General features: G+C 32.8%; 1 protein-coding gene across 1 annotated transcript in view; it reads right to left on the bottom strand.

Moving 5' to 3' along the window:
• PCLO (piccolo presynaptic cytomatrix protein) overlaps positions 1-12,463 on the bottom strand; it is a 400,611-nt gene that overhangs the window by 72,664 nt on the left and 315,484 nt on the right. Inside the window, exons 12-16 of the mRNA XM_015134174.3 lie at positions 12,288-12,355; positions 11,002-11,216; positions 7,191-7,241; positions 3,924-4,048; positions 1,069-1,095 (exon numbers count right to left, since the gene is read on the bottom strand). Of these exons, the coding sequence (XP_014989660.3) occupies positions 1,069-1,095; positions 3,924-4,048; positions 7,191-7,241; positions 11,002-11,216; positions 12,288-12,355 (486 nt within the window). The remainder of the gene's footprint in view (positions 1-1,068; positions 1,096-3,923; positions 4,049-7,190; positions 7,242-11,001; positions 11,217-12,287; positions 12,356-12,463) is intronic.

Below are 12,463 nucleotides of genomic sequence, written 5' to 3'. Positions count from 1 at the left end.
CTCATCACCCTATTGCTACAGATCTTACATGATTTGCCTTTCCAACTAAATGACACATTTAATTTATAATGCAATGAGAGATGTGCAAAATAATGCTTTTGGCTATGTACTAAGAAATTGCCTTAGTTGACAGTGTTATGATGCAACTTGTTATGAGCTGCATTAGAAAACACTCCTACTATTGGGAACAAAGGAAGATTATCTTATTGCCAATATACTACAGCAAGCCAATTATGGCATTCTACATTGCACAGCAGAAATTTTGTGGGGCAGAAGTTATAAAGGCATGAAAATGTTTCAACATTAGGTTCAAGTGAGGGACCAAGTTCAAACACCTATTTTCTTTTTTTTTTTTCTTTGAGACAGAGTCTCACTCTGTCGCCCAGGCTGAAGTGCAGTGGCACGATCTCAGCTCACTGCAAGCTCCACCTCCCAGGTTCATGTATTTTCCTGCCTCAGTCTCCCGGGTAGCTGGGACTACAGGCACCTGCCCACACGCCCCCAGCTAATTTTTTGTATTTTTAGTAGAGATGGGGTTTCACCGTGTTAGCCAGGATGGTCTCAATTTCCTGACCTCATGATCTGCCCACCTCGGCCTCCCAAAGTCCTGGGATTACAGTCATGAGTCACCACACCTGATGGGATACACACCTGTACTGGACAACCGGAAGATCCATTAATTACTTTTGAAAAGTGACTATATTTTTATTTCAATAGAAGACTCAAGAGAACTCATGATTATTATGTGAGAAGCTAAATGAGTTTTAGTGAATAGATTATAAATGAGACTTTAGTTATGTCTAATTTCATGGTAATAATATATTTTATTCATCGTTTCTGTGTTTTTGATATTTTCTACTTTTCTGTGTTCTATTGCACACATCTGCTAAAGCTATTTAGAAATATGCTCAGAACAATTTGTTGTAGTGCTGATTCAATAGACACAAACATGTAGAAAAATACAAGTTACAGCCCATGTTGAAGTGCAAGTGAATGTACATAAAAATGCAAAAAGCATAACTCAAGGCATAACAGCATAGCTTGACACTGAAAGAGAAACAACTCTACCTTGCATTCTGGACAACCATGACTTGACTGCATTGATTCCAAGAGCGAGAATGAAGGGTAAAACAGGAAAGTAGAAAAGATAGGAAGAAAATAGTTAGGAACAGAAATAAGAAAGAAAATATGAAAATAATAACTAGAAGAGCTATTCCATAACATATAAATGACATGAGGCAGAAAATAATGCTAGAATTACAGTGAAAATAATACCTTGCAAGTGTAATACATTCCAAGGCCTCTGCTTGTCTAATAATTAGGAGTGTAATTGAAAGCAAGACCTAGGAATTGAATAGGAGCAGCTTATTAGCTGCCTTTGAGTCAAACCTCACCAAGTAGGGATGTTTTATTTGTCAAACCACAGGAGGATAGCTTTAGGTGGGGTGTTTGTTCTCCATTTCACCATGGTTCCCACCATTCCTTGTTGCTCACCCCAGAATGGACTGACAGATTTGTGTTACCTGCCTGTCCTTCATGATTCTTTAAGTTTGTAACATTCTACTTGACACATATCCTGTAATAAATAAAAGGTAGGTACTCTGTATTCCAGGATATCATTAGAGAATATAGAATATAAACAACAATGCTTTATCTTCATTCTTTCATTTACAAATGCTAATTACAGACAAATCCTTGGCAGTGATTTCCCCTTGTATCATAATATTGTTATAAATAACAATGAAGGTCTAATGACTCAAATCAAACATCAAACGCAGAATGAAGTTATCAGTTTGTTGTTATTCTTTTTTTTTTTTTTTTTTGAGATGAGTCTCGCTATGTCTCCCAGACTGGAGTGCAGTGGCGTGATCTCGGCTCACTGCAAGTTCCACCTCTCGGGTTCATGCCATTCTCCTGCCTCAGCCTCCCGAGAAGCTGGGACTACAGATGCCCGCCACCACGCCCGGCTAATTTTTTGTATTTTTGGTAGAGACAGGGTTTCACCATGTTAGCCAGGATGGTCTCGATCTCCTGACCTCGTGATCCACCCGCCTCGGCCTCCCAAAGTGCTGGGATTACAGGCGTGAGCCACCACACCCGGCCTTGTTGTTATTCTTAAACTATAAAAGATATTGCCAAATTATAGTTACAACTACTATATATAGATATAAATGAATGAACATAAAACAAAAACTACCTTTTCCTGTACTGTGTGACTACTGGTAATCTCTACATAAAATTATTGGTTTTTCAAAATGTTCAATAGAGTAAAACTAGAGCAACCATACCAACAATTCCAAGTTTTTAAAATAAAATTATTGAGAAGGATGAAATTAAAAGCTGTGAACTAACTTTGACATAGCACCTGGCAATTTAAAAATTATTTTCTGAGTATTATCTAATTTGGTTCTCCTGACAAGCTAAACATGATGATTCTGCCTACCTTGGCTCTCAGGGTTGACAAGAATACTGAATTTCAAAGAAATTGGTGATCTGCCTGTGGTGATATAAATACTAAGCAGCAGATTGAAGTTCAGCGTATAGCTCTAATTTGGATCTTCTTTAAACAAACCAACTACAGTCAAAGAATACACTTCACATAATTAAAATGCTTTTAAATTTGCCAGAGATTATTTTATGTCCTAGAAAATAGTCTATTTTGGTGAATGCTCCATGTGTACTTGAAGGGAATATGTAATTTGCTATTGACGGGTAGTATATTCTGTAAATATCAATTAGATCATCAAATCAACTAGGAAAATATTATGAGGCAACCAAACAATGATTTGAACAATTTAAATATGTGTTTATACAAGGTATTAAGGTTATTTTTAAATGAGTTTTATTTTTCAGAAATATATACTAAAATATTTGCAGAAATAATTATAATAGCTGAGATTTACTTCTAAATAATCTAGATTAAGGGAGTGTATGAGGAAAAATGAAACGTGATTGATCACTAAGTGATAACTGTTGAGGTTGCGTGATGGGTACATGGTGGGTCAAATTATTCCTTCTACTTGTGTGCCACAGTGGAAAATTTCCAAGTTAATGGGAAAATTCAAATGTCACTCCACAAATTAAAAGGAAAATGAAAAGAAAATAAAACCAGTTTCTTTAAATTACCAACTCAAAATTCTTTTTATTTTACCTCCATTTGTTGATCTTACGTTTCCATCTTGCTAATTTGGCTGATATGAATTGTTCAAGTGAAGGATAATAATTTGTAGGGTTCAAATCAGTGTTTCAAAACCATACTTGAGTACTGACTTATATACCAGATCACAGCAATTTGCCTTATGTGAGAGTTAAATATCTCCAAAGAACACTTGACTATATCAACAATTTATACATCACACAAGAGACTCAAAGAGATATTTTTTATTTATTTACCAAAGTCAATACTTCTAATATTACTTTGTGTTATTTTATAATTTTTAAATCAGTGATTTGGAAATATGCTATAAATAAGGATACATCAGGGAACCCTTTAATCAACACTAACATATTGGGAAATACACATGTCCTATAAACAGTAACTTGTGAGTCCTTGAATATTGATTTCTCAGATAAATTTGGGAAGGTAAGCCAATTCTTTAACTTTGACACAAATAATTCCTTAAATGATTTCATAGTGAATCTGATAGTTCATCACAGGAGTGATTTCCAGAATTGAAAGGCTGATTTGCTCTGTTGGAGGCTGGTTTCATTTTGATCACTGTTCTTCTAGAACCCTGTAAGGCTTAATTATAAGTTTTTAATTCCACCTTATTTACTAATTGGAAATAAATAAATATGATGTGTGGAGGAAAGTAAGGAAAAGATAATAAAGTCAATTAAAATGAGGTGCTGAAATTAAAGAATAGAAAACACTATACTATTGTTTTAAAACATGAGATGAAATACTTCTTCATTTTACTTACCCTCTCCCTGGAAGAAGGTACACTTTCACAAAAGGGTCAGAATAACCATTGTTGTCTCGAGGAACAAGATTTCTTGCTTGGAGAATATGTATTATGAGATTTCCAAGATCATAGTTAATTTGAAGCTTTAGGAGACAGAAAAATATTCCATAAGTTTTTTAAAGCATGTTATACATTATCATTCAATATTTACTAATATGTTTTTAAGAAAATTCTTGTAAGAAGCATCAACTTTCATTTTCATTTTATTTGAAGCCAAACAGACCAGTTAGTGTCTAATTTAATTGAGAGCTCCCAGGCATATTTTAATTCCTAGCAAACATGCTGTTCATTCTTTCCACGGTGAAAAGGCCTGGCCTGTTTAAAGTTTATTTAGAAGGAAAATCATATATTAGAATGCTGGTTATATTTTTTAATTAAATTGCTACTCTTAGGAAAATAGTAAATGTTGTTAATGTTTATTAACAACAATTTCCAGAATTTTCAAAGAAATTAACTAATTGGTAAGTTATTATAAAGTATTATCTGCATTTTGCCAAATAATTAGCAGCGGGGTGGAACTGTTATTTAAAGATAAAGCTGTCGGCACTGAAATGTAAGAATATTTAAGAATACACAGATTACTACCTCTTTTTTATGTTACATTATCTGATATTAAACCTATGGATACCTTTCGGTACCAGCTTTCCTAATAGAGTGAGATACTAGAATAATCTTTTTTTCTTTTAATTTTAGAAGCTGAAGAAAGAAGAGGCATTGTTTTATAGATGCTTACTGGCTGTTGCACAATTGTGGCTGAATACTAAAAGACATAATTCAAACAAATATTTGAGAAAACTGCATAATTCAAAATAATTGAGTTAAGCATTTTTTTCCTTTTACAATTGAAAGACTCTTTCGGCATCATTTAGAATAAACCTTAATTCTGTTTGATGTTACTTTTGTTTATTAAATAATAGAGGGGAAGGGATACATATTTCAAGGGCAAATCCATATAGAAAAATACTACTTTTAAAATAATCCATATAAAACAGACATGCTGCATTTATATTTAAAATAGGATAACTCAGATGAGTCATACTTTCCTGTAAAACTTCATAATGAAAATAAATCCTCATTTTAGCATAATTTTGATCTTATTATGTTTCCTGTCAGAAAATACATCTTCAATTGCTTATCTCCATCCAGAAAAGACTAGAGTCCCTGACCGTAATAAAAGCACAGTGAAAAAGAAAGCAAAGTACCATTAAAGAAGAGGAGAAATGGGGAGTTTAGAACTGTATGCTATAATCTGGCACGGAAATACAGAATATAAAATAACCTGTAATTAATACCACTGAAATTTCAAACAGCTTCCAGATCTTTAGTTAAAGAGAAACACTTCCCCATTCTCTCCTTTCTCTGCCAGCCTTAGAATCCTCTTTTAAATGATGAAGCACTCAAACCATTTCTTATTTAAATGAAAACTTGCAGGCCACCCGAAGAGAGTGCTTTTTAAAATTTGCTCTGTATGGCCTTAGGAAACATCTAGAGTTGCTCAGGGTCAGCTTTGAGAGAGAATGGAATGCCCCAGCAATCTTCAATCACATTGACTCCAGTGCTGACAGATTTGTGGTTTGGGTGTCTACATAAGGTTTCATTAGAAATGAGCCTTTGCTAAAAGAAAATAATAATAATTAATAATAATAATAATAAAAAATAATAATAAATTGAAATCACTGCCTTAAGAAAATATCACCCAAATTAAGAAGAAATAATAGCAGGGTAAATTTCAACTACAAAATTACATCTTACTCCTTAAGGGAAAGCAAAATAAAATTAGAACAAACAACAACAATAAAAACAAAAAAAAAGTCCAAAAGAAATACTAGTTCAAGGACAGAAGTTTCAAAATAGTAGGAAAGAGAAAGAAGGCTATTAAGAATCAGAAATTCTAGCATTTTCTTTGCTGCTTGTGAAACGAAGAAAGATGAGGTCAGTGAAAAATAGGCTTTCTGGAAGTTGGAAATAGCAGAGAAACAGCCAGATCGGGAGGACAGAGGTCATCAGGGTAGTTCTGTTAGTTTGTTCTTAGTAACGTGTCAACCTTCTGCACATTTTCTCCATTTCCACACTCATACTCCACTTTTGCTTTGTAGTGGGTTCCTGGATAATCACTTAATTGGTTTCTTTGCCTCAATGTCCTTCCCTTTATAATATTTCTTGTAGGTCACTGCCATATGAATTTTTATTACACATTCTTTTTGAATAGTCTCTCTCTTACTCCAAAATAGAGATCATGGTATATTACATAGTGGCTAACATTCTTAGGATTATGTTCAAGGTTCTTTTTAATTTAGTATTAACCTATTTCTCAAAGCTGATTCTTCAACCATTACTCTCAGACAACAGTACCTTTAATTGTACTGTTTCTTCTCCTAGGAATATAATCTCCCTTTCTTTATGCTTATCTTCAAATTAATTCAAGTTTCTGTTATCCTTTGTGAAGTCTTTTGTGAAAATTTCCTCTAGAATGTATTAGAGATGCAGCTAAGACTTACTCTTTCATCTGGAACATACTATTTTCAATTAGTTACTATTTCGTAGTGTTAATTCTTTCTATATACTATTTCTTATTCACTTTAAATTACTTTTTGGTATCACCTAAGGTGCAGGTTTTAAAGTTTTTTTTTTTTTTTTAAGATGACCCACAATTAGAAATATATGAATATCAAAACACACAGAGAGAATTTTAAAAGATGATGATCTTTTTATTTTTATATATTTTTCTTTATCTACTTTTATGTTATTTTCCTGATGAAAATTTATTAAACTAATTTTATAAATTACAAAGCAGTTATGACTCATGGTATGAAAAATACTTCTCTACAAGAACTATTCAGCAATTTTTAAAGCAATTTTTGATTAAAAGAAGAAAAAATCCAGTAGACTTATGAAACTCTTAAAGAGGAAACTTCAAATTTCCAGGAGAATCTGTTATGTTTAAAATACATTAGACAAATATAAAGGAACTGAGGCACAAAACATGTTGACACTGCTAAGATACCAGGCAGATTTCAAAGTATAGAAATACATAGCTATGATTGGAATTCATAAAACATATATTTGTATTAATATACTATTCTATAAAATTGCATTTTTCCTTTACAGTTCTGTATATGTTACAGAATAAGAAAAATCCTAACAGTGTGTTTACAATTTCAATAAACCAGTGGCAGAAGAACCAAAAAAGGTTATATAATGGCGACTTTTTAAAAAACTTCATACCTGAATTTCTCCCGTAATTGGATGAGAGACAACCTTTGTTGCATCGGTAGGCTGTAATATTAAAGAACACATATTGCATTAATAGATACATTAATCACAGAATTTATCATTTCGGCTTTCTTCTGAAATTAGTTTCTATTTGGTCAGAGCAACTGCTTGGAAAATATATTTTATCCATTTGGCTGCTTCAGAATAATGGTGTCTACTTACGGTCCTCAATACACATTTAATTTTATAGATGCATAAATCTGTTTTTCATTTTGGTAAGCCTGCTTTGAAGCTGTAATTTTATACCAGCAGTATTTTCAATTACTTAAGAAAATGAACACTTTAGGTTTAAAGCACTTAATTAAGTATTTACAGGTTTTAAAGATCTATACAGTAATGTTTAAAATACATTTATCAAGTAAAAGACTGGTTTAATACAAGAACTGCTGAGGAGCACAGAAGGTAGAAAAGTCCTTCTTTTACTTCTTTGCTTAATGCTCAGCACCTCCCGGCTCCCTTCCAGAGTGAATCATCCACTCAATCACTTTCTCTATAAACATTCCAAAGAAATTTTTATAGAACTAGTAAAAACAATCCTAAAATTCATTTAGAGCCACAAAAGACCCTAATAGCCAAAGCAATTTTGAGCTAAAAGAACAAAACCAGAGGAATTATGCTACTTGACTTCAAAATCCACCACAAAGCTATAGTAATCAAAGCAGCATGGTATGGCATAAAAGCAGACAGACATATGGAATGGAACACAATAGATAACCCCCAAATAAACACATTCATTTACAGTCAATTGACTTTCAACAAAGATGTTAAGAACACATAATGGGCAAAGGATAGTCTCTCTAATAAATGGTACCGGGAAAACTGGACATCCCACATGCAGAGCAATAAAATTGGACCCTTATCTCACACCATGTACAAGAATCATCTCAAAATAGATTAAAGATTTAAATATAAGACCTGAAAATTTAAAATTATTAGAGAGAAACATAAGGGAAAAGCTCTATGACATTGGTCTGAGAAAAGATTTTTTGGACATGACTCCAAAAGCACAGGCAACAAAAGCAAAAATAAAAAATAGAAGTATAACAAACTAAAAAGCTTTTGCATAGCCAATCAGCAGCTGATTGTTTCAATCAACAGAGTGAAGAGACAACCTACAGAATGTGAGGAAATATTTGCAAACCATACATCTGACAGGGTGTTAATATCCAAAATATACAAGAAAGTCAAACAACTCAACAGCAGGAAAACAAATAACCTGAATTAAAAATGTGCAGAGATTTGGAATAGACATTTCTCAGAAGAAGACATACGAATGACTAAGAGGTATATAAAAAATCAACAACATTAATCATCAGAGAAATACAAATTAAAGCTATAATGAGATATTAACTCACCCCAGTCAAAGTGACTGTTATCCAAAAGAAAAAAGATAGTGAGTGATGGTGAGAATGTGGAGAAAGGGAACGCTTGCACACTGTTGTTGGGATTGTAAATTGATATATCCATAATGGAAAACAGTATGGAGGTTCCTCAAAAAAATTAAAAATCGAGCTACCATATGATCCAGCCATCTCACCGCTGAGCATATATGCAAAGGAAATGAGATCAGCACGTCAGAGATACCAACAATCTCAGGTTCATTGCAGCATTATTCACAATAGCCAAGATATAATGCCAACCTAAGTGTCTATCAATTGATTATGAGGTAAAGAAAATGTGTTATATATACACAACAGAATACTATTTAGCCTTAAAAAACAAGGAAGTCCTGTCATTTGTAACAAGATGGATAAACCTGAAGGACATTATGTTAAGTGGACTAATTCATGCACAGAGAGATAAATGCCACATTATCTCACTCATATGTGGAATCTAACAAAATTGAACTTATAGAAGCATAGAGAAGAATGGTAGTTACCAGGGGCTAAGAGAAAAGGAAAGATTGGAATGATGGTCAAAGGGTACAAACTACTCTTAGGGGGAAGTTAAAAGCTCTGTTATACAACATGGTGACTACAGTTAATAGTAAATGTATTATATTGTTGAAAATTGTGAAGAGAGTAGATTTAAAAAAAAATTTTTTTTAAGCCAAATACTTCAGAGGAATGAAGAGTAGATTTAAAGTGTTTGGACCACAAAAAATAAGTGAGGTAATCCATGTTAATTAGCTCAACGTAATGCAGCCATTCCACAACGTATTCATGTTCTTTTTGGTTTTTTTTTCCAGACAGTCTCACTCTGTCCCCTGGGCTAGAGTGCAGTGGTGTGATCTCTGCTCACTGCAACTCCATGTCCCATGTTCAAGTGATTCTCCCACCTCAGCCTCCTGAGTAGCTGGGACAACAGGCATGAGCCACCACACCTGGCTAATTTTTGTATTTTTTGGTGGAGATGGGGTTTCACTGTGTTGGTTAGGGTGGTCTCGAACTCCTGGTCTCAAGTGCTCTGCCTGCCTTGGCCTCCCAAAATGCTGGGATTACAGGCATGAGCCAGCATGCCCAGCCACAATGTATACATATTTTAAAACCTCATGCTGTACAGTATAAACATATACGAGTTTCATTTGTTAATTAAAAATAATTTAAAATTTAAAAATATAAGCAATATTGTATGAGATGGTTAATTGCTTAATTTAAAAAGAAGTTGTTTTCAAATATGTTCAAATTATATTTTTATAACATAGAAACATCTACAAAACAGAATTTAGTATTAATTATGTTGGTATTTTAGTTGGCTAGTTTATGAATTATTTTTAAATGATTATGAAAATAGAGCCTCTATAAGGTAATTATTCAAAATTAGCACATAATTGCTTGTGGTAAAATGTAGTTGTGTTAAAATTTATTTCAAAATTTAGTCTAACTGCCCTTGAAATTACTTTGCTTATGAAGCTTTTCTATATTTAGTTTCAAACAAATCATTTTATGATGCAATGATTAAGGTCAACCTACTTTTGTTGTTTGCTTCTGAATAAAAGGATTCTCTTTTTGGTGACATCTGCTGTATTTTTATAGTTAAAAAACAAACTTTATTTTTTATGTCTGGTCACTTGACCTAAGCATATATAGCCTGTCCTTCCCATATATTTCACTATATAAAGATAAACCTTTATTCATGTTTAAACAAAAGGACACTTATTTCCCCATGTATTTATCAACTACAGGGATAGTTTTTCTTAAGAATCAAATCTATGAGGGAAATCATCAATTGTCTATATTTCCTCTGCTTTTTATAAGGTTAAAAAATAATTTTATTTTTTTAAAATTCCTTGGCACTTTGAAACAATAGCATTGGAAGCATTTGTTTCGAATGAAGATTTGCATCAATAAAAAATGCTTAATATGGAATTGAGGATAAAGTTCAAAGTGGTGATAATATGTTACTGGTTTTCCTTGTTTGTTATTAAGTTTTCTTTATCGCTGTGTCCTTTTTACTTAATTATAAAATCTAATGTAATATGTACCTTTTGTTTCCTAAAAGATGCAAAGCTAATATTCTATATACAAAGCTCAGATACATGCAACAACAAAGAGAGCCAGAAAATATAAAGTATCAGAGATATTTTTCAAGTTCCTCATAATAACTACTGAAATATTTAAAAGATGTAGAAATACATCATCCTGGTACATCTTGATGAGTTTTGTACTCAGAAGAGAAAAAATGTTTCTTGTTTTGACAGATCATCTGGAAATGAGAAATCATAAGAAAAATACTTTAGAAAATGATATTTTATTTTCTATCTCTGGTCTGAATAAAGAGCTAGAAAACAAGTGGGTCAGAGGTCACATCAAACACTCCTCACCTTGCTGCTGCTGTGCTTCTTTTTGCTCACTGAAGGGGACCCTGGTTGCCCAGGGCTGGGAACGGAACTGGATCCTGCTGATGTAGGACCTGAATGAACATGAGATCCTTTTTCAACAACCGATGACAGAACCAGCGGTGACTGCTGTAGTGAAACCTTCTGGAGTTCTGCTGCCAACTGCTTAGGATCAACCCCTGGGGATTTCGCCTTATCCACTACAACAAAATGAAATAGATTTACATACTTCTCCATAATACCATGGAACTATGTGAGTTCTAGGTGACAAAGGTAAAACATTACTTATAAAATAAGCTAAACTTTAAAAATGAAATTAACTTAATTGCACTTCTATGTATCAGTTTCCAAGGAAGTCTACAAGGCTCTGAGAAGAGTAACCTAATGCTGAATTACAGAGGAATAGTGAAGTTCCTGTTGCATCTTCAGAAAAATGTTTTTAATATTTTACATAGAGAATTGTTTGAATGATGCAATATCCTATTTTATCCATTGGAACTTAATTTGTATGATTAGCTGCTTTTCCTTCCCTAAATTTTACATCATTCTTTCTCTAAGGAGAAAATTTTCTAAGGGGAAAGTTTTAATGGGTTTATTTATATTTACAAATGTATTAAAATTCGTATAGCACTTGGTCTATTCTGCTTAGTGCAATAAGCCAGACTACTAGAATTGTGGCTGTAAGAGTAGAAAGTGCTCAACAAAAATTTATTTAACATAGGAAAAGGGATATTTTTAATCTTACAATAGATCTAACAAATCTGTAGATTATATTTGTTATCCAAAGAAAGAATTAAATCTATCTCACCGTGTACTTATGAAATTACATGTTGATTTTTGTTTACTATAAAAAGGAAATGAAAAGGTTCAGAAATAAGATTTTTTTTTAAACCCAGTTATTCTAAAAAGAATCAAGTATGCTCTAAAAATTATGTAAACCCAAAAAGAAATGGCTCCAAGCGTTACTTTCAAAGGATGAATTCATATTTAAAGAATTAAAACTGTGAATTCATGCAGCAAGGATTTTACGTGAACTTGTTTAAGGGGACTAACATGCAAATACTTATTTCCCCAGAATGCTAAAACTGTAGCTACAATGCCCTAGATTTTGCTTATAATTATATAAATATATTTAACAATCTATTCATAACTTTATCTCGGTCTATATCTGTGTTTATGTCTATATCTTCATCTACAATTACATATGCCTCTCCAACTACTTCTATATCTACCTCTTTATTTACAGTTGAAACTAAATTTCTTTTACCTACCAGCTTTTGGTGGCTCATGAAGTTCCAGATGCTGGGAATTTTCAGAATCTGATAGCATATTGAGGTCCCTAAAAATTAAAACAAAACATTAAGAAAGATATTGAGGAAATCTGAGACAAACAGCACTTTTTTCCAACTACCCTTAATTTTTTTCAGTAGGTAAATGAGAAGTGGTT

The sequence above is a fragment of the Macaca mulatta genome, chromosome 3 (genome assembly GCF_049350105.2).
Source record: "Macaca mulatta isolate MMU2019108-1 chromosome 3, T2T-MMU8v2.0, whole genome shotgun sequence".
NCBI classification, from domain to species: domain Eukaryota; kingdom Metazoa; phylum Chordata; class Mammalia; order Primates; family Cercopithecidae; genus Macaca; species Macaca mulatta.
The sequence above is the reverse complement of the archived record's forward strand: the minus strand, read 5'-3'. Positions and strand labels throughout refer to the sequence as shown.